Below are 26113 nucleotides of genomic sequence, written 5' to 3'. Positions count from 1 at the left end.
AGAGGGACCTATGAGGCATTCATTAGTCCCAGAGGTTCAGACTCTTTTCCATACAGTCACAGACAAGACTTAGCGAATAAAATAGTGGATTCGAACTTGAAGTAGACAAATACCACGCTGTTTCCACAGGCTCCTCCGCTTGGTAGCCCAAAAGTGGACCAGAAGTCCATGACACGGTAGACAAACGGGTTAAGAAAGAAGAGGTTGGATGTCTCAAGAGCAAACGGATAGAGAGAGTCAGTGGCTAAAAAGGCTAAACACTGTAGTTGCTTCAACCCATGCAGGCTTATGGAATGTTCCTAGCAACTACTATTTACAGTAATAGGTTTTTAATGCTTTTTGCATTCACAGCTGACTGCATTTTATCTCTACTTACCGAGGATCTGAGCCATGCCACCGGGTCTGTGCCATTTGATTACAGTCAATGCGTTCAATGTCCATGGAATTGGTCTTTTCATAATCTTGCGTGAGTTTCTGTGTGGTCGAGAGGGGTAACTAAATAATCCGAAGAGGCTAGAAGTGTGGGCTGGCTGTCAGCACCCACGACGCCAGGCCTCGGATGGACCAGGCGGGTGGAGAACCAGACCCAGTGTCCCCGCACAGTTTCTTCATACAAGAATACGAGGCTGTAGAATTATTACCTATCATTGGGTCTGTGTGCTTGAATGTGATCGGAAAATCTCGATTGTTGGAATAGGTGGTATTCGGGGATTCTATAGTGCCGTCTTAAATCTGGTCCAATGCAAAACCAAGGTGGCGTGCCTGCATATTGGAGTTTTCGTGTTTTAGTCTTTTTCATAGTCCGCACTGACTGCATGAAGTACCTGCCCTCGGCTCCCGCCGCGCAGCATTTTCTTCGAGAGTTGCCACTCTCCGCCACCTCTTCTTAGCTCGTTTTATTTGTTCTAAGTTCTAACGCAGACAATAATGAACAGGGGTCGGACAAATAAAAGTGTAAGAATATGCAGCGACAGGGATCCTCATGCGCAATGTCCGACACCCCGTGTCGAATCAGCCAACCATGGTTAAGAGAGCCGTCCCTGAAGGAAAAACTCGCGAAGCCAGAGAAGCCAAACGGAATAGGAATAGCCGGGGGGCCTCGTGTGGTACCTTTTTCATATCTTTTCTTTTCACAGGCATTGGCCTCTCATAGTCCGTCCAGTGCATCACATCAGATCAGTTTCGCCCTCGGTGGATCTCATTCCTCGTCCGATTTGAACTATGGGGCTCTGCTTTTGCCTACCGCGCTCCACCAGTTGCCTCCTGTCCCCGCTAGTCCTCGGTGCTGATACTCTTTTGGGGTACTCGCATCCAAAGATGGTGGGCAAGTGGATTTAATTCGCGACGATGGTCCAGGGCTCATCACCGTCGAATTTATGGGAGAACCTATGGTGCGCTAAAATGGAGTGTCGCGGGCGCTGAATTGTCGGCACTGGCCACCGTAAGAGTGTAAACCACGAATCAACGTCTGTCCCTAGCCGTCCTGAGGTTTAATCCATGTCCCACGGTCCGTGGGTCTCGACCCGTCCTAGTCTCTTGCTTCATTGCTACTCTTAATATAATTGATTCTAAGGTCCCTTCGCTTGCCACGGCACTCCGTAGTATGAACACTGCTGTCCATTTCGGCTCGCGTGGACCACATATTTTCCCCCAGCAGACAATATAATTATCGATTCCCCGGATCACTCGCGGGGGTGGGTGGCTACTTACGCGTGTTTTATTTCCCTTCTTCCTTCTCTACTCATATGCTACAAGTCTCCATTCACTTCTACTATTGGCCTTCTCTTCTGTGGATCGGAAAATGGGCCCTTGAGATCGCAACGTCTTGCACCCTACATTCCTTAACATTCCTGTCTCTCAACATCTACATTCGCCCCTTGACTTGGCAGAGACATTGCGCCGTCCCTTTTCTTAACTCAGAAATAAGACCTCTGCAGTATATGCACCATTGATGATCCATGACTCTTTTATCTATCGGACCCCCATTCCCATCGAGATACCCCCCGCTTCTTCGATAAAAGCACCATATAACTATAACGTGGTGACGGCACCTTCGACATCATGCAACTTCCCCCGCTCGCCGTAATGGCGACCTGGCCCACGCCAAACTACATCGACCCTCCAACCCGCGGCCACGGCGTTCTCATTGTGAATGTCGTCTGTATTGCCCTGGCATTCTTCGTGGTCATACTCCGTCTATACACTCGATTCCGGATTACCTGCAGTGCCGGCGCTGACGACGTTCTCATCGTATTCGGTCTTGCTTTCGCCATTGCCATGGTGGCTGTGACGTCGCTGGCTTCAGAGAATTGGGGCTGGAATCGCCATGTTTGGGATGTGCCAGAAACGTGGCTCACGACTGTGCAGAAACTCAACATCGTCTTCCAAATCTTGTTCTCTTGGTCATCGAGTCTCACGAAAATCTCGCTGCTGTGGTTCTGTCGCCGGCTACTCGGCCCTGGAAAGGGCAATTTTAAGTGGTTCAACTGGGCTTTTATTGGAGCTATGCTCTTTGTCGGAGTGTCTTGCCTCATGTTCACATTCATCAGTATCTTCCAGTGCTCGTGAGTCACCCGAATATCAAGCCGTGATCATTGAGCAGCCATACTGACTTTTATGTACAGACCCGTCAAGGCGTACTGGGATGTCAGCCCTACATATCCACACAAATGCCTGAATGGAGGAAGCCTCGTCTTCGCTGCCAGTGTCATCAACATCTTCACCGATTTCCTCGTCACGGCCCTGCCTATGCCACTAATTTGGAGTCTCAAGCTGCCTGCCCGTCAACGTCTGGCAGTTATCTCCATCTTCGGGCTAGGAATCATCGTCAACGTTGCCGGCTCCGTACGCACCGTATACGTCTGGCGAAGCATGGTTGTCGGCTACGATACAACCTGGGTCGGCTGGCCGGTTCTGATCGCCGCCGCGGTAGAGATCAATCTCGGTCTGGTACGTCCCAACTCCTGAAGCCAACATCCTAACAGCATATAGTTATTTAAAATCAGAAACTAACAAGAACCCATTAGATCTGCTCCTCTGCTCCCGCGCTACGCCCACTCATCGCAACCTTCCTCCCCCGTCTCCTCAACTCCACACGTAACATCGGCTATTCCTACAACCAGCGCAGTCGATCCCAAAAACTCTTTTCCACAACTGGCCGCTCCGGACACTCCCACATTCCCGCGACCCAAACCTCCCGCAAGGGCGACTTCGAAAACGACCGCTTCGAAATCATGCGCACAGTCGAGATGGAGACGTGGACTGAGGCTCGAATCGCACATCATGATACGATCGGCCATACGTATGATATTGGTACTGAGAACCGTGCTGATTCGCCTGAGAGTATTGAGATGAAGAACGGTCCTTTGGTGTTCTCGTCTGCGGCTAGTGAGAAGTCGTCTAGTTCGTTGACGAGGGATGAGGCATACTATGGACGGCGATGATTTAACGTGTTCGCTTCTTTTCTATTAATGTCCATTTGTCTATGTAAATTTACATTTAAACCGTGTATATATGGTTTGCGCTTTAATTTCTGGGGTCCCGGCTTTGGGGTTGCATCAGGTTGCCCGGGGTAGGATTGTGTTGTGATGAAAAGCGTCTTGTATACTCGATGTTCTTCACGATGATTGGCTTACGGCTTTGACACCCATGATACCTTGTACTTGGAGTTTCATTTTTCTTTTTTTTCCTGCATGTACATTAATCAATCCTATCTCTTTTCTACCGTCTCGGTGTAGGAATGAAGAATATTATGCGAGACCCGTCTCACGCATCAGCTTATGGTATGCAGGGGGCCTTACAATTAATTTCTAATGCTAGCTTAATTTGCAGAGGGGCTCGCCTTGTGGGTGAGATCGGCGGGTGGGATTTAGTGAAACACTTTCAGCTGAGTCGAGCTTCAACGTCCTCCAGTAGAAGTGGCCAAGCCGCATGATTCATTGCCAGACACGGCAGAGGTGGTAGGCAGCGCAGCCATAGGGCCAGGTATGGTACCATGCCTATCAGAGCAATTGGTCGACAGATAACCCAGAATGAAATTAGCAAGCCGATCGGAATCACAGGAAATTAGAAAGATCGAGGGTTCGAGCTTAATGGAACAAAAAGAAAAGCGAAAGGAAAAGGAAAATGAAAAAAAGAAGTGGTCCCAGAGGGGGTCGAACCCTCGACTTTGGCGTTATTAGCACCACACTCTAACCAACTGAGTTATGGAACCCGTGTTCTTGCTGAAGGACAGCAAATTAATGACCTATAACCCAGCTTTGTAGTCTCCCACATTCTGCCGTTCACTCCCGCCCAAAAACAAAAACCTCATCTTCACAGCCGTTGGCTTTGATTCCTCATTCCACCACCACGAAGCATAGATAAAATAAAATGCAAAAAGAGCTGGACTCGCGGGGAATCGAACCCCGGACCACTCCCATGCTAAGGGAGTATTATACCACTAAACCACAAGCCCGCTTGTGTGAGAGACGGCTCTATTTGTGCCTACTTGAGACTGAACCAGTGGTGTGTGCGGATACCATCGGGGACCCACTCGGCGGCTTGGACTCGGCAACGAGAGAGGAAGGTTTGGGAAGGGCGTTCCGACGGAGTCGGTTGCCATTGGCTTAATTGGGGATGATTTTCCGTTGGATATGTTATCTTGGAGGGTACAGAGACGAAGGTGACTTATATTTGCTTTGCGTTATCGATAGGTGTTGCCATCTAATGAGGACGTATACCTAATATATACTGTTGCGCTTAATATTGCAGGGGCAGATTCTCACTGGGACTAGTTGCCAGTTGGGTTGCAGACATGGACATATATCACCCAGTCAAGATGAACATTGGGGGCATGTGTGACCTTCCATTCTAACGATGAAACCACCGGAGAAATTTCACAATAGGATAGATCGATACTAAGCTTAATTCTGGGGCTCCAGGATCTCATGCCTTTGCCAGTAATTAGTACATAATTATTCAATATGCATTTCGAGGTAGATGAAGTAGTCGGAATTCGGCCGGGTCCATGCTTTGATAGTCGCGGGGCTGGCTTATCGGCGTCGTGATAAACTGATAGTGGCGGCTTATCCGAAGGAGCCACGGCCAGACCGCCTCAGGCTGGGTTGGCTCACGTGAGTTGTCGATGACCAAACGATGATGATCCTTCGGCAATGAAAGGCACCACGTGACCACATCTACTGTATTCAAAGAATAATTACCAATCCATTCCGGTAAATCTCAAGCAGAACCCGAGTGCCGACTAATGAAAAAGATCCCAATCGAGCACCTGACACATATTTATTGAGGGAACCAGCTTACCCCTCCACGTTTTGCGCAAGATGACTACCAAAAGATTAATCCACCGCTGCGTAGACTTTCTTAATTCGTCGACTTCCATTTTCGGGGTGCATCGGGGTTTCGCGGCCAATCCAGCACGTTGATTGGTCCGCGCCGCCGAGATCCAATGGCATTGACGCGGGGAACGAAGCTCTCGAGAGCTCCACGGCCGATAACGAACAGTGTCGCCCTCGTCTGATATAAATCCCTTGCCCCAGGACTCCTTGGGAATTCTTCTCTCAATCTTCTATCCTGCCCCCCCCTGCTCTATCACCGAGACCCATTGAACCCAGGTCCGGGAATCGCTTGTGCAACTGAAGAGCCTTGTCGCTGTTCTTCCCCGCATTTCACCCTCTTCCATTTTATCTCCAACTCGGTCGGTGAGCGATCTCACTTTATAATTCACAATGGCCTCCGTCCTCCGTTCCAGCTCCAAGCTGCGCACTGCGGCTCGCATGCCCGCTGCTCGTGCTCTCTCGACCACTGCTCGTCTTCGTGCGGCCGAGAAGCCCTACTTCCCCAACGAGCCTACTGCTCCCTCCGTCTCGACTGCTATCCCCGGCCCCAAGAACAAGGCCGCCGCCGCCGAGCTCGATGAGGTCTTTGATGTTCGCTCTTTGAACATGCTCGCTGACTACAACAACTCCGTTGGCAACTAGTACGACCACCTTGTCCCCTGGATAGAGTGAAGAACGATGGCTAACCCGGTTCCTGTCTTGTAGTATCGCTGATCTCGATGGCAACAAGCTCCTCGATGTGTAAGTCAATTCCTCAATCGATCATGTTTGAATGTATAGAAGCTCTAGTTACTAACATTCATATACAGCTACGCTCAGATCGCCTCCATCCCGGTTGGGTACAACAACCCCCACCTCAAGGAGGTGGCCCAGTCCCCCGAGATGATCACCTCTCTGATCAATCGCCCGGCTCTGGGTAACTTCCCCTCCGCCGACTGGTCCCACATCCTGAAGACCGGTATCCTTCGGGCTGCCCCCAAGGGCCTGAACCAGGTCTTCACTGCCATGGCTGGCTCCGATGCCAACGAGACTGCCTACAAGGCCGCCTTCATGTACTACCGCCAGCTCCAGCGTGGTGGCCCCGAGGTCGAGTTCACTGCTGAGGAGATCGAGTCGTCCATGAACAACAAGGGCCCCGGCTCGCCCCAGCTCTCCATCCTGTCCTTCAAGTCTGCCTTCCACGGCCGTCTCTTCGGTTCCCTGTCCACCACCCGCTCCAAGCCCATCCACAAGCTGGACATCCCCGCCTTTGACTGGCCCCAGGCTACCTTCCCCCAGCTGAAGTACCCTCTGGAGGAGCACGTCCAGGAGAACGCCGCCGAGGAGAAGCGCTGCCTCGAGGAGGTCGAGCGTCTCATCAAGGAGTTCCACAACCCCGTGGCCGCCGTCATGGTCGAGCCCATCCAGTCCGAGGGTGGTGACAACCACGCCTCGCCCGCCTTCTTCCAGGGCCTGCGTGACATCACCAAGCGCAACAAGGTGCTCTTCATCGTCGACGAGGTGCAGACCGGTGTCGGTGCTACCGGCAAGTTCTGGGCCCACGACCACTGGAACCTGTCCACCCCTCCCGACATGGTCACCTTCTCCAAGAAGGCCCAGACCGCTGGATACTACTTCGGCAACCCGGCTCTCCGCCCCAACAAGCCTTACCGTCAGTTCAACACCTGGATGGGTGACCCATCCCGTGCCCTGATCTTCCGCGGTATCATCGAGGAGGTCGAGCGCCTTAACCTCGTCGAGAACACCCGCATCACCGGTGACTACCTGTACGCCGGCATCGAGCGCCTGGCTCAGAAGTACCCCGAGCACTTCCAGAACCTGCGTGGCAAGAACCAGGGTACCTTCATTGCCTGGGACACCCCCAAGCGTGACGAGTTCCTGGTCAAGGCCAAGACCGTCGGTGTGAATATCGGTGGCAGCGGTGCCCAGGCTGTCCGCCTGCGCCCCATGCTGGTCTTCCAGAAGCACCACGCTGACATTCTGCTCGAGAGCATCGAGAAGATCATCAAGCTGCTTTAGATGACTGACACTTGATTTTTCTCTCCCTTTTTTACTAAAGCAAAGAAAGACGAAGCACCGGGGCTATTGATACCAACGGAATTTGCCTGAGTCTTTTTCTTTGCCTCTTTCTCCTGGATTTAATGAGCGACTTTGTTTTTCCCTGTTTCCTTTTGACAGTTTTCGTTTTCCTTGCTTCGAGTCATGCCACCAAAAATTTGGGACTGTACATCCATAGACACTTCATGTCATTGTCAATTGAATGACTTTACTTCACACACACACTGTCTTTGATCTTGAGTAATCGTATTGTTTTATGTTGTAAACGTATCAAGTAAGGGGTCCAACTCCCAGCTTTCTGTATTCCGTAACCAAATGCTCGACAGAAATGAGACGACAAAAGCAGCGCAATGCTTCCAACCTATAACTCCAATTAACCAGCAAAATTTGTTGTAGTACTTCCATCCCGACCGGCAGACTCTGCCTTGAATTTTGTAGAGGGTATCGTGAATCAAGACTGTGATGAACAGACATGGTGATGTGCTTTGGTGAGGGTGGGAATAGATGGAAGGGCGTGGTGTGGTCGACCACCCTAGGATTCTTCTTCGCCTGTGCTTCCGTCGCGACTAGGGTATCGCAAAGGTTAGTGTTAGACTCAGGAGAGTTGATGGTAGAGCGCTGGCTCCGCGAGAAGGAAACGTACGGGACGTATTTGATGCCAGAGTCCTCCAAGCTGCCAATAATGTATTCGGGAAGCTGCACGATCAGACCGATTAGCCAGATGTCACATTTGGCCAGGAATCGCAACGAGCGCACTCACCGATCCTGTCACTTTGGTCGCATATGTCCCTGCCACGTAGTTGTCCAAGCGCTGCCACCGAGCCACCCAGCTGGCGGCTGGATCGCGCACCGAAATCAGACCCTCAAAGACCTGGGAGGTGCATTCCTGGATGGCATCGTTGTTTCCACGGAGCTGGAGAACGGTTTCGCAATTGGGACAGCCGTCGCGCATGAATTTCTGGAGCACAGCGCCGGGTGGTCAGCCTCTCAGCCTCGGAGGTAGCGGGGTTTCCAATATAAGCTCTTACATTGTGCAGTTGGACGACGGAGCAGACCATGCAAGCTCGCAAGGAGCGTTGCTGGTTTGGCGGGGTATAGAACGACATTGGATGTTGCGAGTTGGGGAGAGTATTGAGGGTAAAGGAAGAAGCGGAGGGAGGGCTCGGGGTCCGCGATCGAGGGTTCTGGAAAGATGCCAAGACCCGTTGTGATCGGAGAAAAAAGACCACGGAAAGACCATCGTCAGGAACCACCAGGAATCCCGTGCCCTTTTTCTCCCCTTCTTTTCGCCTCCGTCTTTCTCGCCCCGTTTTTTTTCTTCTCTACATTCTTTCCATTCACTTGAAGAATTGGGCCTTTCTTTCCCCTTTCTGCTTCGACTAGTCCCTCGTCTTAGCAGTTATCCTCGCCCCGCGCCCTCTAGGACCTTCTCCGATCGTCGCGGTCTCGTGCCCCTCGATAACTTTCTCCGCTCCCCATGGCTTCGGCACAAGACGAGGCCAACGCCTTGAAGGTGCAGGGCAACAAGGCCTTTGCCCAGCATGACTGGCCTACGGCAGTCGATTTCTACAACCAGGCTATCGAGAAATACGACAAGGAACCCTCGTTCTTCTCCAACCGGGCTCAGGTATGTCGGACTCCGACAAGGGCTACGCCTCTCCCGAGGCGAATCGCCGCGGCGAGTTTGAGGAAAGTGTGAACATGGGGCTGATATGGAGACTATCGTCTCTTACCAATAGGCTCAGATCAAACTCGAGGCATTTGGATTCGCCGTCGCCGACGCTACTGCGGCTTTGGAATTGGACCCGAACTATGTCAAGGTCAGTCGCTATTGAGAACGAGAAGCCCCGGTTTCATGGCACGAAGGCAATCCTTAGCATGCACGTTGAGTGGGGTTGCCCCGTTTTAAGCTCGATATTGACATTTACTCTGTTCCCAGGCATACTGGAGGCGTGCCCTCGCCAAAACTGCTATTCTCGACTATAAGGGAGCGCTTCGGGACTTCAAGGCCGTGGTCAAGCGTGAACCGGGCAACCAAAATGCGAAGCTTAAGTTGGCGGATTGCGAGAAACTGGTCCGTCGTATGGAGTTCGAGAAGGCTATTGAAGTTTCGGACCCGCCGTCCGCGTTCGAGGGCTTGGATATCGATGCTATTAAGGTGGAGGATGACTATGACGGTGTGCGCATCGAGAATGAGATGACACAGGAGTTCATTGATGATATGATTCAACGGTTTAAGGATGGCAAGAAGATTCACCGCAAGTATGTCTTCCAGATTGTCAAGGCTGTGAAGGATATTGTCTACAATGAGCCGACGATGGTGGAAATTGGTGTTGATGCGGGCAAGAAGTTGACGGTCTGTGGTGATACTCACGGTATGCATGTCCCTGGAATTCAACCAAGCCCAGGAAAAGATCAACAACTAATGATGGATAGGCCAATTCTTTGACCTGCTGGAGATCTTCCGCCGAAATGGTAGCCCATCCGACTCCCATGCCTATCTCTTCAACGGCGACTTTGTTGACCGTGGCTCGTGGTCTTGCGAGATTGCCCTGCTTCTATACGCGTACAAGTGGCTGCGGCCGAACGGACTGTTCCTCAACCGTGGTAACCACGAGACGGATGATATGAACAAGGTCTACGGCTTCGAGGGCGAGTGCAAGGCCAAGTATACCGAGCGCGTCTTCAAGGTGTTCTCCGAGTCCTTCTCGGCATTGCCGTTGGCCACTCTTATCGGCGAGAAATATCTTGTCCTGCATGGCGGTCTCTTCTCAGACGATAAGATCACGTTGAACGATATCCGGAAACTTAACCGTCACAACCAACGGCAGCCCGGTCAACAGGGCTTGATGATGGAGATGCTGTGGACCGACCCGCAGCCCCAGCCCGGCCGTGGACCCAGCAAGCGTGGTGTCGGTCTGCAGTTCGGTCCGGATATCACTAAGCGCTTCTGTGAGAACAACGGCCTCGATGCTATTATCCGGTCTCACGAGGTCCGTATGGAGGGTTACGAAGTTGAGCACGACGGCCGCTGTATCACCGTCTTCTCGGCGCCCAAGTACTGCGATTCTACGGAGAACAAGGGCGCTTATATCAACATTGGACCTGACTACAAGCTCAACTATGAAGTGTTCGAGGCTGTGCCCCACCCTGATATCAAGCCGATGGTAAGCCAGATATCTCCAGTATCACTGTTTCTTCGAAAAGAGGTTTGAGCTAACTTCTACACACAGGCCTACGCGCAGAACTCGATCCTGTCGATGATGTGATGAACCCAGATGATTTGCAGAGCGGGCGTTGTCTTCCAAAGAGCTTAGAGAGATATACTGTTGTACTAACGAGCATCTGAATCCTACTTCTACTTGGCTTACGCCCTCTGGCGGCTCACTGTTGTCCGATATAGAGTCTGGTGTTCTCAAATTCACGTACTAAACTTAGGATACACGACGAATTGATGGATTGATGACATATTTGTGCCTTGTTATTGTATTGTATAGAATATATACTTCTGGGTTGGATTTAATTAGCCAATCACACGGAATGATTAGATCACCGCATTTATTAGAGCAATATCAATGGCCCAGACTCGCAGCTACAGTAGACTAATCTTCGACAAGCTCACCGCTTTCACTGCCCCGCGATTCTCCTCCCTGGACAACGTCGGCTTCCCCAACTTTCGTCAAATCCACAGACAAGATGGAATTTGATCCAAAGACGCGTGAGTTGATTATCCATGGGTGGATAAGCATGTGACTGACTCGTAGCAGCTCAATTCCTCACCTCGGACCCGTCGAGCTTCGCCTCGGTCTCGGCGGATGACCGATGGCCCGTCATCATTGTACGCCTCTTTATACTACTAGGCGATTGCTTAATGCTGACCGCTGCAGACTGGCGCTATTGATGACCTAGCCCGCACGGTAAACACAGTCACCGACGAGGAGAAAGCCAGGGAGGGAAAGAGCATCATCGAGAAGCTTGGGACGTTGAAGTATGAATTGCAGCATGACCGGCAATTGAGGTTAGTGGAACCCCATGGGTTTGGGTATTTGCAGAAAATTGGCCAAGAAAGTCGCTGATATCTTGGATATCTATTAGCCCCCTCGATGACGACGGCGAGTCCGATATTGCTTCGTATAACGAGGAACTCAAGCAGCGCGGAAACCCCAAATGGCACGATGCACCCTGGTTGTACTCCGAGTGCTACCTCTGTATGTCTATTCTACCTCAGCTCTCTCGCCCCGAATATACAGCGGTGCTAATATGGCGGGCATTCAATAGACCGCCGCATGGAGACATTCTTCTTCCGATCAAAGCACTGGAAGGGCTACGACGTCTTTGCGCGCCAGAAGATGTCCACCTTCAAGTCCTCCCGGCCCGCCGTGCTAGAACTCGCCGCGCGGTATCGTGAACTGGCTCACGAGGCCGAGAGCGGTAAGGGGCATGACGGAATGTCCGCAGAACAGATTGAGGAGGCTGAGAAATTGCTATTCACGGAGATGTGCGAGATCTGCCTGTGGGGAAATGCCACTGATCTCTCGCTCCTAACCTCCCTCACCTACGAGGATATCCAGAAACTGCAGGGCTCGCAGGCGCGCCAGGCATCGCAGAAGAACATCATCGTCAACGACCTCGAAGCCGCGTTCAACGTGATGCAAAAGGCTCGCGTGGAGAAAAAGGACGGCGATCGCCGCGTCGATATCGTCCTCGACAACTCCGGTTTCGAGCTCTTCGTCGATCTAATCCTGGCCGGGTACCTGCTCTCAGCGGGTCTGGCGACGACAGTCGTACTACACCCGAAGCGTCTGCCTTGGTTCGTGTCCGACGTTACGCCGAGGGACTTCTCGGACCTGCTCAACTCCATGGTTGACCCGCAGGCATTCTATACTGCGCCCGATGACACGGGCAAGACATACCCGGCGCTCTCGGCCAAGGAAGTTGAAGACGTGCAATTCTTGTTCCAGCAGTGGAGCGAGTTCCACCAGGACGGGAAGTTGATCGTGCGTCCGCACTCGTTCTGGACTACTCAGGGCTGTTACTGGCGTATGCCGCACGTTGCGCCGGAATTGTTCGAGGATCTGAAGGAAAGTGAGCTTGTTCTGTTCAAGGGTGACTTGAACTACCGCAAGCTCGTCAACGACGTACGTATTTGATCAGTATTTATCCTGCTACTCTCGTCAATTTCCAATGCTGACTTGTACCCCCCAGGCCCAATGGGACCCTACAACCCCCTTCACAACCGCCATCGGCCCCATGGGTCCGAAGTCCGGAATCCGCGTCCTGGCCTTCCGCACTTGCAAGGCGGATGTTGTCGTCGGTCTGCCGGCCGGCGAGGATGAGAAGCTCCGCCAGCTTCCTGGTGGCGGCGGCAGTGAGTCACGGAAGTGGGCGTGGACTGGAAAATGGGCTGTTGTGTCGTTCTCTGACGGCAAGGTCTAAGGTTTATTGCAACCCGGTTGATGTGGCGGGATGGATACTAATAGAAACTGGTTTGGATGGATATAGGACGGATTGTCATGGATTTGTGAGGGTCTTTGGTTTCACAATAGACTCGGATGTCCATTGCTTGGGGCCTTGTCCTTGTTGCTAGATGTAATAGATCAGGAAATGGTCATAGATTAGGTATCTTGTAAGTACAATACGAAATATTGTTTATAGAGCTGCAATTCTCCTAGGTTCAAGGTGTGAATTCGAAAGAACAAACAAGCAAATACCTCCAAGATATGAGACTCCAGCTTAGCCCTATACTTCAGATCCTATGAACTTCCATACTCGCCCCTTCAAGTAACAAAAGAAGCAGTAGAGGGAAAAAAAAACACCATCACACCTCTCTCGCATCCCAATGTAGAAAAAAGAACAAAAGCAACTCCCAACCTGCACAGTATCGCTAACAACAAATCAACCCAATAATTCCCCACCACTATTCTCCTTCCCCAGCGCCTTAACCTTCCGACTATCCTGCTTTAGCTTCAACCTCGACTTAGCCGCAGCCACACGCTCCGGCGACAATACATCCCCTCTCATATCAGCCAAACCGGTCCGTCGAAGACCACGCTCGCCGGCAGTGATAGTATACCCGGCATATGTAGGGCGTGAGGAAGGGAGCGCCGACATCGAGTCTAGAGCGGACTTGATATGCGTGCGCGGACGGTGGGTGAGGTTTCCGTAGCGGTGGTCGGAGGAATCTGTCGTATCACGTCGGTAGAGAGAGCGGTAGCTGCGCTGCTTCTCGCCCGTGTTGAGGTACTTCTGATGGTTACGGTCGAGTGTTTTCAATGCTGAAATGTCTGGTGGAGAGGATGGGGGTACTGTCGTTTGGTTGGTACGTGTGAGGTGTGGCTTTGGGAGGATTTCGTTTAGATAGTGTGTCACTTCGTCGTCGTCGGCTGCGATATCTCGCGCCGTGCGTTTGAGATCGATGGTGCCCGTTGTTGCGTTGCGGGTGTGATGGCGCTGTTCGCGAGCCTTGGAGCGCGGGCTGGGACTTGGTGGTGCGTCTAGGTCTTCTGTGGCGTCTTCGTCTGGTATGGGGTGATCCTGTGCGGCGAAATCGTGCACATGCACGCCGTCGTATGCCTTGCGCGGACTGAGGGAATGTCGTTGTTGGGGTCGTAGAGTTGGGATGCTACGGTCAGATGCAGACGTTCTGATCTTTAATAGATCGATTTGGTTCTGCATGCGGCGACGCTCCTCCTCGAAGCTGGCCCGCAGCTTCTCTTCTGACTCACGGTGCTCTTGCGTGATCGTCTTGAATCGATCGCGATACTCCTGTATACGTGCCTCGAGCTTGGACTCTCTTTGCTTAAGCCTAGTCTCCTTCTCCTTTCGACGGCCCTCGTATCGCGACATTTCTTGTTTGACACGCGCCAAGGTTTGCTTGAGTGTAGTATTCTCCTTTTCAAGCTCCTGCGCTTTCTTTTCGGAACTTTGCGCGAGGCTCTGGAGCTTGCTTAGATCCGGATTCTGGCGCGTCAGCTCTTCAATCTTGGTGTTCGCTTGTTTTAGCTCCTCCTGTGCTTTGCGTAGCTCTTCTGAAGAGGCTGAGGAGCTTCGTGATGATAGCTCATCCTTGATCGATTCCGTGGTCTTCACCACTCCATCCTGGATGACACCTTGTTGTTCAAGCGTGTTGCGTAATGAAGTAACTTGCTGTTTGTACTGCAGCGCCAGAGTGGTCTGCTTAGTCAAGTCTTGAATCAATTGCTCCTTGTCTGCCTTGGACCCTTCCCCAACAATCGCGGCAGCAAGTCGTGATACTTGACGCTCCATGTCTGCAACTTTCTCTTCTTCTTCTCGAAGTTTGTCTGCCAGGCGCAACGCCTCGGAGTCCTTCTTTCGAGCATAGGATTTGGCGATCGATCGGTAGTGAATGAGCTTCTTGATTTCGCGATTGGTGCGTACACGATAGTTGTCAAATTCTGTCTTCCAATATTTACCAGATTCCGACCGTGGTTCGTCTAAATTGATGGTAATATCCTCTATGGCTGCTGGATCATCCTGTGGCAGAGCGTGCGCAGCCGGTTTGGACTCGGGCGGATTATCTTGGCTGGATTTGGCCGACTCGGCGTTCTTCGACGTGTTCTCGCGAGCATCGAGCAGTGTTTGGGTCAGCTTGCTCGGTGGCTTGCCATTAGCCGAGCCTGACATCCATTGTGCTGTAATTCCTGATGGATTCGGAGGTGTCTTCGGGGCTCGGCTGGCCTGACCGTCGCGTTTTCCTTCATTGTCAACCACACCCTCGCCAAAGGAGACTGTTTTGCGACGGTTTGCAATGGTTCCGGGCGTGACGAGAATGCTTTTGGTTGGTGATCCCGAGGGATTGAACGTAGAATTGATGTCTGTTTTCACGGGCTCCTTCTCAATAGTAATAGGCTTCGTGGTATTGCTCTTGCTGCGCTGGTGAGCCGACGGCTTCGATTGCAAGGTGCACTCCTTGTCTTCCATATTCTCTTTTTCCTCCTCCTCGGCACCAGGCGTGCCAAACAAGGCGCTCTTGAAGGCGCGCATCGCAAACACGGGCGCTGGCGTCTCGGGGGGCTCCAGCACCTTGGAAGTGTCTAAGCGAAGGATAATTGTTAGTATCTGAAATTCAAATGCGACCAATTTGCAAAACCTACCTGCAACCCCAGCCTCATTCCCCTTCATCCAGTCCAACATTGTTGGGTGCTGAGATCCGATGGGGATGGAGGAGGTTTGTTTACCGACGCGCGGGAGCTAAAAGGCTGAGGTCAGCGCTTATCGATAAGCGGCCCGCCCGGACGCCGAACACGAGGAAAAGGATCCTTGGAAGGAAGCCAAATGCTCGTGGGAGCCTAGCCAAGAGGACGATCAAGATATCGAGTCGACTTGGGGGCTAACTAGTGAGTCAGAAGTGAAAAGGAATTGATGATGAAAGAGATATAAAGCTGGAGGAGAGGGCATGATCAGATCATGCTGACCTCCTCGCATACTTTGCTTCTTCTCTTTGTGACCACCAGTCTGCAACGTGACCTACATATACCAATTACAATTCTCTCTCTCCCTACTACCACTACTTCTTCATTATGTCTCTCTCACAGTCTGCAGTCATTCGCATGATTGCCACTGGCCTGGCTATACCCTTCATCGGATTCGGCATTAACGCGATCTTCAACCCTGATCGTGCTCTAGCCATCTTCGAGCTCCCGTCTCCACCGGCGGACCGTGTCTTGGTAGACAGTCTGATGGCGGTGTATGGGATTCGCAACATTTTCATCGGGTTTGCCGTCTATGCAGCTTCATTCTTGGGCACCTCTCGCTCCTTGGGCTGGACGTTGATCGGTGCTAGCGCCGTGGCATTTGGAGACGGGGCCATTTGCTGGACGCATGGACACGGCCAATGGGGACACTGGCAGTATGCGCCCATGTTCACCTTGCTTGGGAGTGTGATTCTGGGGGTGTTTGATGGGCCCTGGGCCTTCTTGATGGGGAAGAAATAAGAGTTCCGAGTGGAGATTGATTGATGGTGGCACAATTGCTGCAGTGCCAATCGAGTCGAGTTTAGCTGGAGGACAACGCAGACGGCCCCAGAAGACCCGAAATACCCACTTTTAGGCATGTGGTTATGTACCTTGGCTGTTTGCTATGGACTTTTAGATTCTTTGGATATTGAATATGGTGATTTGTAAGAGACTTGAGGAACTTCAAAAGCAATCGAAATGTTTTTCTTCCCCTGGGTATCCTCGAAGTATACAGTCGAAGTATAAAAAGTGCAAACGAGACAAACTCCGTTACGCTTCTGAGCTTATCGATAGGGAGATAAGCCCGATAAGCCACGCCCTTCGCATTTGCTGACCGCCTGTTTTGTCCCTCGCCGCAAAAAAAGACCCCTCCTCGTACGTCGTCTCCGAACGTGATTCCCTCTTGGACCTTAATTTCTACCCTACAACTAGATTCCAGAAACCTCTCCATGTCGTACCTCCAATCCCGGATGTAGGGCGACTTCGCGCCACGCCCCCGTGCCCGCGATGTCTCCCAAACAAAGGAAGAAAGCTCCCCGTGTGAAAAAGCAAACATCTTCAGCCTCCGATTCCTCTTCCGTGACGTCCCCCGTAATAGCAACAACCAATTACCGTGAAATCCACCTGAACGAGGTCGAAGCCCTCCGTTCAATCTATGGCGATGACTATGAAGAGGTCGAGACTCGCCGCTCAGCATGGCAGGTGAGTGGAATAATTGACTTCATCGAGCGCTCGAGCCTCTCTCTGACCTGTGATCCTCTAGCAATCCTCCAACGTAACGTTTAAGCTCCACCTTCGAGCCTCCTCAAATCCAGACGTTTGTCTCGTGCTTCTTGTCGAACTACCAGCGACCTACCCTAAAACTGTCCCGAATCTGTCGCTGGAAAACCTCGACGACCTTCGCGAGAATGCCCGATCTAGGATTCGCAAAATTGTTCGGGAGAAACCGAGGACCCTTCTCGGCAGTGAAATGATCTATGAGCTAGCAGTGTCTATTCAAGATGTATTGGAAGATGTTGCGCAAGCTCGAGAACAGGACAAAGATCTACCCAGCCTCGAGGAAGAGCGCATGGAACAAAAGGCGGCTGCTATCCACCGCGCAGAGCTTGAAAAGCAAGAAGAACTGCGGAAACAAGAGGCCGCACACGTGGAAGAGGCACGTGCGCTTCAACTGATGCTTGAAGACAGGGCCCGTCAACGAAACAAGGCTCAGATCTTGCGGCGCAAGAGTCGGACTGGTGGAGTCGATTCGAGTGAGGTAGAAGATCTCGTGGAGAACACCCCAGGCGCAATATCATTCGACCCACCTTTATCGGTCAACGACACCGATGAACAGCTGTTATTGTTCCGTGCAGTGCATGGAAAGACTTTGCTGCAATGCAAACTGGGCAAGAAAACGTTCACCGTGAGACCCGTCGTTTCCGAGGGCAGGTGCCACGTGCCTCTTCTTGTTCTCAAAGAGATTCTTCTCAATGAGAAAGGCTCTGAATCATTCACATTTCGAGAGCAGATGCGATCTAGCGAGGATCGTCTGGAAGGCTTGAAACGACTTCGACACCCGAACCTAGTCGAATTTGTCGGCTTCAAGATCATTCGTCCACTAAGTCACCTTGACTCCCCCGATAATACATGGACCATCCTTGCTCTTCTGGAGTTTGCGAACAAGGGTTCGCTGTCCGAGCTTCTCGATATCGTAGGGACTGTCGCTGTTGAGACCCTTCGAGGGTGGATGATACAGCTGCTTGAAGCGTTGGAGTTCTACCATCGCAGCGGATTTGTCCATGGAAACATCCACTGCGGTCGAATAATGTTATGCAGGAACACTTCTGGTGGGACCATGGTCAAACTTGAAGCTAGCGTTGAAGAGGCCCTGCCAGATTCACCTGGTGGAAAGCGGTCTCTAACCACGTCCAAGTCCCCGCTCTGGTTGCCTCCGGAACTGACACAGGAGGGTGCCACTCCGACTATGAAGACTGATGTCTGGGACCTTGGCATCATCCTGTTACAGATGGCCTTTGGAAAAGATGTCCTTCTGCGATATACCTCGGCCAATCAGTTGATGGTCTCGCTAGGCCTTTCCCCTCCGCTGCAAGATCTACTTCGAGAGTTCTTCCGACCAGACCCTAGGAAGCGACCGACTGCCTTCCAACTTCTGCCGTCGGAGTTTTTCCGGGTAGATGCGCCTTTGACCATGCGTGATAGGCCTTCCAACTCAGTATCACTTCAACGACGACCACGACTTGACTCCTTTGGGGCCATGCCAGCCTTCTCACGATATCACCAAGACTTTGATGAGGCTGGTCACTTAGGCCGCGGTGGGTTTGGGCAAGTTGTCAAAGCCAGGAACAAACTGGATGGCCGTTTCTATGCCGTCAAGAAGATATCTCAGACTTCAGCAGCGGCACTGAAAGACACACTTTCGGAAATCATGCTTCTTTCGCGACTAAATCATCCATATGTTGTGCGGTACTATACTGCATGGCTGGAGGAAGACTTCAATCACATCGAAGAGGAAGCGATTTCATCGACTGAAGGCGATCCGTTCGCCAGTCAAGACCACCGTGGATTTAGCACCGGCGGTCTGGACTTCATCAGCTCCAGCGGGTATCCAAAAATCGAATTCGCCGCTTCGGACAGCGATGAGGAAAACGAGGGAACAATTTCGAATCAAGGACATCGTGATACTCCAGAGACCTTTGAGACGGGCACTGGCACCGAACGCAGTGGTGAACTGAGCCACGCACAGTCAGGCTCATACGGTCGACCTATCATGACTACGCTTTACATTCAAATGGAGTATTGCGAGAAACACGTGAGTTAGAAAAGCACATATATTGGTATCTCAATGTTGACTATGTACACAGACACTGCGTGATTTGATCAAAAACGGCTTGTACGATGACATAGATCGGTCTTGGCGCCTGTTCCGACAAATCCTCGATGGCTTGAGCCACATTCACAGCCATGGCATTATTCATAGAGATTTGAAGCCCGACAATATTTTCATCGATGTCGCTAATAACCCCCGTATCGGAGACTTTGGTCTTGCCACTAGTGGGCAGTTCATGACTGCTGTACGCTCGTCAGCAGCAGCGGACTTTGAAGGAGACTTCACTCGCAGTCTAGGAACAACGTACTATGTTGCACCAGAGATGAAGTCAGGGTTACCGGGGCACTACAACGAGAAAGTTGATGTGAGTATCACTTACTATAGCTAAGCCCTTGCCCAATTCCATGCTGATCTTTTCTAGATGTTCTCCCTCGGTGTTATTTTCTTTGAGATGTGTCACCCTCTTTCGACTGGTATGGAACGGGATCAAACCTTACGAGCGATCAGAGAAAAGTACCATACTCTGCCGCCTACATTCCAACAGTCTGAGAAGGTCGTACAGGGGCAGATCATCGAATCACTGCTGAGCCACAGCCCGGCTGAGCGTCCTACAGCTTCTGAGCTCCTTTCTAGCGGTCGAATTCCTCTCCAAGTTGAAGAAGAGACATTCCGACGGGCTATTGTTCACTTGCTGTCCGATCCAAATTCCCCAGACTACAAGAAGATCCTTTCTGCGATATTTTCTCAATCCCTGAAGAAATTCGAGGATATCGCCTGGGATATGGACTCGCAAACAACACCGGCAGCCAATGAGCTTCTCGTCCAGGGACTCGTCAAGAAGCGGCTGACTTCCATTTTCCGCAGGCACGGTGCCGTAGAATCGCCAAGACAGATGCTCTTCCCACGGTCTCAGCACTATTCTTCTGGTGCCGTGCGCTTGCTGGATGCCTCGGGAAACCTGCTGCAATTACCTTTTGATCTTACGGTCCCGAATGCACGAGCGATTCCCCGTCAAGATCCTTCCCTAGAGAAGACTTTTGCCTTTGGAACTGTTTACAGAGAGTCTACTCACGGCAGTGAACCTCGCACACATCAGGAAGTCGACTTTGACATCGTCTCTTACAACACATTAGACCTGGCTCTGAAGGAAGCAGAAGTGATTAAAGTCCTCGACGAGATCATTGACGAGTTCCCGCCTCTTCGGTCCGCCACAATGTGCTTCCTGGTCAATCATTCCGATCTCCTGCAGCTCATCATGGAATTCTGCCGCATCACTCCTTCACAAATACCACTCGTCAAGGACGTCATCAGTAAGCTGAATGTCGGCAAATGGACTATGCAAAAGATCCGAAGCGAGCTTCGGTCCCCGTCTATCGGAGTCGCGTCAACATCATTGGATGATCTTGCAAGGTTCGATTTCAGAGACTCTCCAAAAGAGACCCTCCGCAGGCTACAAACCATTATGGAAGGCACTGAATTTGCGGAGCGAATTCCTCCCATCTTTGCTCGCTTAAATGTCCTTATGAGCTACTTGCAGAGCTTTGGTGTCAAGCGCAAAGTCTACATTAATCCGCTCAGCAGCTTGCATGACAAGTTCTACCGGGGCAGCATATTGTTCCAATGTGTTTTCGATACTAAGCGGCGTGATGTCTTCGCTGCGGGCGGGCGTTATGATCGCTTGATCCAGGAATTCGCACCAAAGGTCTTGTCAAGTAGACCGCAGGCTCATGCAGTTGGGTTTAACCTCAGCTCGGATAGACTGGGCTCCTCAATGGCCGAATACCTGAAGTCCCGGGCACCATCGAAGGATATCGAGTCTGGGGCTGAGCTGTATTGGACAACTCGAAGAGTAAGTCATGCCATTCTAATTGGCCCGCGAATTTGAAGTCGTCAACTAATGCCACATTTAAATAGTGTGATGTCCTCGTGGCAAGTTTCGATGCAACTGTCCTCCGCACAATGGGCGTCAAAATAATCGAAGACCTCTGGACCAACGGCATCAGTGCCGAACTTGCAGTAGACGCCTCATCACTCGAAGAGCTAATGGCCAAGTACCGAGAACACAATCACCGCTGGATCGTGATCGCCAAGCAAGATAGCAAAGAGCGGGGCTACAAAGTGCGAAACCTCGTCCGCAAAGAGGAGTTTGATATTCGTAGCTCCGAACTCGTCCCGTGGCTTCGAGCAGAAGTGCAAGCCCGCCACCAGCGGGAGGGCACTTCTGATCCGCGCCAGGCACGTCAACCTGGCCAGCAAGATGCTCTCTTGTCGAATGAGAAAGCGAATGATGTGCGTATTCTTGTTCCTCAACATCGGAGCAAGAAGACCAATCGCAGGAATATTGTTGAGTCAGGTATGTTTTCCTTGACTATTGATCTCTAACAACTACCATCAAGAAACATATTACTGACATATAGCATTAAGCTCTCCTACGCTCTCGCGAAGTCGCCGAGAACGCTCGTAACGGCCCCGTGGCCGCAATCGATACCCGCGACGACGTCCTCGACTCCATCCGCGACACTAGACTCTCCGACCCAGACAGCTGGCGCACAGTCATCCAGAATGCGCCGTTGACAGAACGGAAATACCTAAGCCAAGTTTACGAATTGCTGAGTGATTTGGCCTCGGAGAATCGCATCGATGATAGCAACGAGAGCTACACGAATGCGTTTATCTACAATTATCGAACGGGCTCGTGTGTGTATTATGATCTTGGTCCTTGTGACAAGTGAACGAATGAATGATTTAGGATAGAATGTGGAGGTTTGAGGAGTTCATGTTTATGTCTGTTCATGTCTGATTTGCTTTTTTTGGGGTTGGTTTGGTGCTTGCGACGACCTGCATGGATATGGGTGAACATTATTGCATTTACATCATCTGGGCGGAAGTTTTGATTCTTTGGTTATTGTTTACCCTCAACTCTTGTTATGAATCCCCTCTCATCTTTCAACACCTACATCGTCTGCTAGTCCTGTTTTTAGCGAAATCCCCGGGATGATACCCCGTGATGAATCACGCTGATCAATATATTATCTCCTACAATCCTAGGGAGCAGATTTAACATGACCATACTGTCTACTTATAGGTCTCTCGAAAGGGGCCTGGTGTCTATTGTAGATCAAAAAAGAAATCTTTCCTTTTGGACTCAAGAGGTATCGATGCTATTATACATGAAGAGATCGCAAATGTCCTAGTCAGGTTGAGAGGCCCGAGTACGAACTAACTGCAGCTGCGAAGTCTAGTCACTCTCGTCATCACTTCCATAAGCTACCAGCGGCCCACCAGAGCTCTTCGGTGCAGCCTGCGTCGTCACATTACTTCCAGACATACCCCGAAGAGCCGCCAACGTAGCACTCGAGAAAATACCGCCCTGTGCGTCCGGCTCTGCCTCTGGCTGGGCTTGGCCGCCCGCTGCTCCCTCCTCGAGCATAAATGGCTGCTCAGGTGCCTCAAGCTGTCCAGTTGCTGGTGCATCCTCGAGCTGCCGCGTGCGTGCATGCCAAACGTCATCCGGTACATCGTAACCTTGTAGTCCAAATGTGCCCTCGATCTTCTTTCTCTTCTTAGCTTCGGGATCGCGTCCTTCGATCTCCGCCACGAACGCGGCGGGGAGAGCTCTCCGGACTGCTTCCGCAGCTTGCTCTTCCAATCTTCGTGCCTCACGCTTTTGAGATAGGGGGTTCGGGTCGACAGTTGCCCATCTTACGTTCAAGATTTCGTCATGGTCTAGGCTTTGATGTGACATTGCTTGCATCTGTGGTGGAGTCAGTGCTGGATACTTGAGATAAGCTAGTGCACGGTTGGGGGATACTCACGGCGAACTGCGCATTAGCTTCGTTCGAATACGTAACGAAAGCCACACCCTTTCCCTGTTGAAATTGTAAGCTGACGGTCAAGAAGAGATAATTGGAGCTGTATTCCAACTTACCGTTAGAACGCGAATTCGCTCAATTTGCCCCCATTCCGCAAAGTGGCGAGCGACTACTTCCTGCGCCTGAGTTAGTGACTTCGACTCAAACAAGACATAGTCGATAAACAACTCACTTCAATGTCGTCTGTAACGTGAATGCGTCCGACGTAAAGAGTACGATTAACTGGAGTAGAGATAGAGTTAGTGACCGAGCCATCGCCAAGTCTACCATCAGCTATAGCTGGGTAGCGAGAAAGTGGTATCCGGTTTGAATATACGAACCTCGGGTAAACGCGCCAACACCGCTCATATCGTCTCTAGAAATATAGTATTTAGAATCTGAACAAACAATAGCGATCCAAGATACCTGGGCGGATAGCTTACCGATAATCCTGGTGCTTGTCACGACCAAACGCATCCACACTGGGATTGAAAAGGTCATGAATCGTCGGAATGCGATGTAAATACTCGCAAGCCGGACCCTTCCAACACTGACCCTTACTAAAGTATAGGCAAAAGTATGATCCGGGAATTTGATCGGCCTTGGTGTATCCCGAATCCGCCGCGACGTTGCATCGGGATGGCGCAGGTTGATCCAGCCCATGTTTATCATGTGAGTCACCTCCACTCCATTTGCTGTACCAAATGTTCCAGAGCTCGCCTGTTTGAGCCGGAGGTTCGCTCTTAACAGTCGAGGGATCGACTTGCACGCGAGCGGGCTTCTTGCGGCGCCGGATGATCTTTTTAGTCTTTTTCACCGGTTGGAGAGCTTGTTCGTCTCCCTCCGTGTGCGCTTTGGTATTGTCGAGTTCGGCGACAGCATTGCTGGGCTCGGTCGTTGTGTCCATTGTTGTGTGTAAAGTGAATGGCAACGGGCTGATCGCGATGAGGTTGATAGAAGGAAAGAAGGTGAAACCGGAAGGGCGGTGAAGGGAGCGGTGAAACAATATTGCCCCGCTTGGTGGAATCGAGCACCCGCTATTTTTGGCTTACATAAGGTTTTTGGCGGGCGAACAACTTTCTCGCTGGCTTTGATATTCGCGAGACTCGTACGATTCGGGGCTTTGAGAGCAGATAAGACAGTGTTTACGGTAACTTTCTTGTCTAGTAAGCCTGGCAAGGCGAGGAAAACAAACAAAACAGGTCTTCAGAGTCGTTCAGGCGTAGAGCCTCATCAACCGACAAGATGGTGAACATCACGGAAAAGATTAAGGAGTACGAACTCCCTTGAAACAGGCATATGGATTATACAATGCTGATTGTGTTGTCTACAGGATTGAGGATGAGATGCGCCGGACGCAGAGTAAGTTGCTTCATCCCAAAATCCCTAGTTATCAATCACCCCGCTAACATGCCCCGCAGAGAACAAGGCGACAGGTTGGTCTCCTGAATTCCCTGGAAAACGGACTTGGAGAACTAATATCTTGCAGAATATCATTTGGGTCTATTGAAAGGGTTCACAATCTCCCAATTCCAGAGATTCTCCCGCAGAATGACCAGCTAACTTCAATCCACAGAAAACTCGCTCGTCTACGAGCCCAGCTTCTCGAGCCCACTGGCGGTGCCGGCTCCGGTGGTGGCTCCGGCTTCGACGTGAGCAAGAGCGGAGATGCGCGTGTAGCCCTGGTCGGATTCCCATCCGTCGGAAAGTCTACTTTCCTCTCTAAAATCACGAAAACCAAGAGTGAGGCTGCATCGTACAGCTTCACCACGCTGACTGCTATCCCCGGTGTCCTGGAGTATGGCGGTGCTGAGATTCAGATTCTGGATTTGCCCGGTATTATCGAGGGTGCCTCGGAGGGTAAGGGTCGTGGTCGTCAGGTTATTTCTGCAGCGAAGGTATGTCTTACTCATGTGATGGTTGAGTGTTTGGCTGGTGGATGGGACGCAAAATGTTGACTGGATATCTAGACCAGTGATTTGATTCTCATGATCCTTGATGCTACGAAGCGTGCCGAGCAGCGTGCGCTGCTGGAGGCTGAATTGGATGCTGTGGGCATTCGATTGAACAAGGAACCACCGTGAGTGATCGTGAATCTGGATACACTTGATCCACCGACTTACATAGATATCACAGAAACATCTACCTCAAGGTCAAAAAGGCCGGTGGCATGAAGATCACCTTCCAGACACCACCCAAGAACTTGGATGAGAAGATCATTTACAACGTCCTTCGCGACTACAAGATGCTCAACTGTGAGGTATTGGTACGAGACGAGAACGGTACAACCCCCAAATCTGCGAATTGCCCGAAGTATCTACTGACAGCCATCTTTTATTCTAGCAACGATTGATGACTTCATTGACGTGATCATGAAAGACCACCGCAAGTACATTCGTTGGTAGGTTACTTCCTTCATCGTGACGGTCTACATCAAAGTCCTCTTCCCTAACATTCCACTCAGCTTGTACGTCTACAACAAGATCGACAGCGTCAGCCTCGAGTTCCTGGACCAGCTGGCCCGCGAGCCTCACACAGCCGTCATGTCTTGCGAGCTCGATCTCGGAGTGCAGGAGGTGATTGAACGGATTTGGACGGAACTGCGTCTGATGCGCCTGTACACCAAGCGGTAAGAGCCACTCGCTGTTTTCAAGTCTCGTATAAATTTAAATGTCTAACTTGCTGGCTTGCAGAAAGGGAGAAGAGCCCGATTTCAGCGAGGCTCTCATCGTGCGCCGAGATTCGACCATCGAGGATGTTTGCGACCAGATTCACCGCACACTCAAGGAAACTTTCAAGTATGCCATGGTTTGGGGTGCGAGCGCGAGACATGTGCCGCAGCGCGTAGGATTAGGGCATATGGTTGCAGATGAGGATGTGGTATCTATAGTCGCGAAATAGAATAGAACAGAACGTTGAGAGGCACAATTTACTTGAACAATATTTTCATGTATACGGCAAGAATGAAAAGAGATATGTGTGTATGTTTTGATGATTGTATTTCAGATTGAATATGACATGAAATAAGAAGTATGAACAGAACTAGACTATGAACCCCGAGAA

General features: G+C 51.2%; 10 protein-coding genes across 10 annotated transcripts; 7 read left to right on the top strand and 3 right to left on the bottom strand.

The window, feature by feature from the left end:
* Positions 1-2061: 2061 nt before the first annotated feature.
* Positions 2062-3443, top strand: N7458_002857 (uncharacterized protein; the record flags this gene model as incomplete). The annotated part of the gene is made up of 3 exons (XM_056906240.1): positions 2062-2564; positions 2625-2949; positions 3027-3443. 3 exons carry the CDS (start codon positions 2062-2064, stop codon positions 3441-3443), a joined length of 1245 nt encoding a protein of 414 aa, XP_056770347.1.
* A 2283-nt stretch (positions 3444-5726) lies between these two features.
* On the top strand, positions 5727-7355 carry gatA (4-aminobutyrate transaminase gatA; the record flags this gene model as incomplete). The annotated part of the gene is made up of 3 exons (XM_056906239.1): positions 5727-5977; positions 6042-6077; positions 6146-7355. 3 exons carry the CDS (start codon positions 5727-5729, stop codon positions 7353-7355), a joined length of 1497 nt encoding a protein of 498 aa, XP_056770346.1.
* A 571-nt stretch (positions 7356-7926) lies between these two features.
* Positions 7927-8500, bottom strand: spt4 (transcription elongation factor SPT4; the record flags this gene model as incomplete). The annotated part of the gene is made up of 4 exons (XM_056906238.1): positions 7927-7960; positions 8038-8090; positions 8155-8352; positions 8423-8500. 4 exons carry the CDS (start codon positions 8498-8500, stop codon positions 7927-7929), a joined length of 363 nt encoding a protein of 120 aa, XP_056770345.1.
* Positions 8501-8871: 371 nt separating this feature from the next.
* On the top strand, positions 8872-10663 carry ppt1 (protein serine/threonine phosphatase PPT1; the record flags this gene model as incomplete). Its single annotated transcript, XM_056906237.1, has 5 exons — positions 8872-9021; positions 9134-9214; positions 9334-9769; positions 9831-10561; positions 10628-10663. 5 exons carry the CDS (start codon positions 8872-8874, stop codon positions 10661-10663), a joined length of 1434 nt encoding a protein of 477 aa, XP_056770344.1.
* A 427-nt stretch (positions 10664-11090) lies between these two features.
* N7458_002853 (damage-control phosphatase ARMT1 family protein) lies at positions 11091-12830 on the top strand (the record flags this gene model as incomplete). The annotated part of the gene is made up of 6 exons (XM_056906236.1): positions 11091-11112; positions 11162-11232; positions 11282-11412; positions 11490-11602; positions 11673-12532; positions 12600-12830. The coding sequence occupies 6 exons, from the start codon at positions 11091-11093 to the stop codon at positions 12828-12830; spliced, it is 1428 nt and encodes a 475-aa protein (XP_056770343.1).
* A 459-nt stretch (positions 12831-13289) lies between these two features.
* Positions 13290-15548, bottom strand: N7458_002852 (uncharacterized protein; the record flags this gene model as incomplete). The annotated part of the gene is made up of 2 exons (XM_056906235.1): positions 13290-15448; positions 15509-15548. The coding sequence occupies 2 exons, from the start codon at positions 15546-15548 to the stop codon at positions 13290-13292; spliced, it is 2199 nt and encodes a 732-aa protein (XP_056770342.1).
* A 386-nt stretch (positions 15549-15934) lies between these two features.
* N7458_002851 (DUF4267 domain-containing protein) lies at positions 15935-16348 on the top strand (the record flags this gene model as incomplete). The annotated part of the gene is made up of 1 exon (XM_056906234.1): positions 15935-16348. One exon carries the CDS (start codon positions 15935-15937, stop codon positions 16346-16348), a length of 414 nt encoding a protein of 137 aa, XP_056770341.1.
* Positions 16349-16876: 528 nt separating this feature from the next.
* cpcC (putative protein kinase (Gcn2)) lies at positions 16877-21931 on the top strand (the record flags this gene model as incomplete). The annotated part of the gene is made up of 6 exons (XM_056906233.1): positions 16877-17071; positions 17133-19181; positions 19234-19563; positions 19621-21048; positions 21114-21552; positions 21624-21931. The coding sequence occupies 6 exons, from the start codon at positions 16877-16879 to the stop codon at positions 21929-21931; spliced, it is 4749 nt and encodes a 1582-aa protein (XP_056770340.1).
* A 506-nt stretch (positions 21932-22437) lies between these two features.
* On the bottom strand, positions 22438-23957 carry cwc2 (active spliceosome conformation promoter CWC2; the record flags this gene model as incomplete). Its single annotated transcript, XM_056906232.1, has 6 exons — positions 22438-22953; positions 23015-23068; positions 23128-23187; positions 23244-23344; positions 23392-23426; positions 23494-23957. The coding sequence occupies 6 exons, from the start codon at positions 23955-23957 to the stop codon at positions 22438-22440; spliced, it is 1230 nt and encodes a 409-aa protein (XP_056770339.1).
* A 338-nt stretch (positions 23958-24295) lies between these two features.
* N7458_002848 (uncharacterized protein) lies at positions 24296-25951 on the top strand (the record flags this gene model as incomplete). Its single annotated transcript, XM_056906231.1, has 9 exons — positions 24296-24324; positions 24384-24416; positions 24472-24486; positions 24540-24948; positions 25021-25130; positions 25187-25332; positions 25394-25451; positions 25515-25679; positions 25744-25951. The coding sequence occupies 9 exons, from the start codon at positions 24296-24298 to the stop codon at positions 25949-25951; spliced, it is 1173 nt and encodes a 390-aa protein (XP_056770338.1).
* Between the last annotated feature and the right edge of the window lie 162 nt (positions 25952-26113).

The sequence above is a fragment of the Penicillium daleae genome (genome assembly GCF_028827525.1).
Source record: "Penicillium daleae strain IBT 16125 chromosome Unknown utg000002l_segment0_segment0, whole genome shotgun sequence".
Lineage (NCBI taxonomy): Eukaryota > Fungi > Ascomycota > Eurotiomycetes > Eurotiales > Aspergillaceae > Penicillium > Penicillium daleae.
The sequence above is the reverse complement of the archived record's forward strand: the minus strand, read 5'-3'. Positions and strand labels throughout refer to the sequence as shown.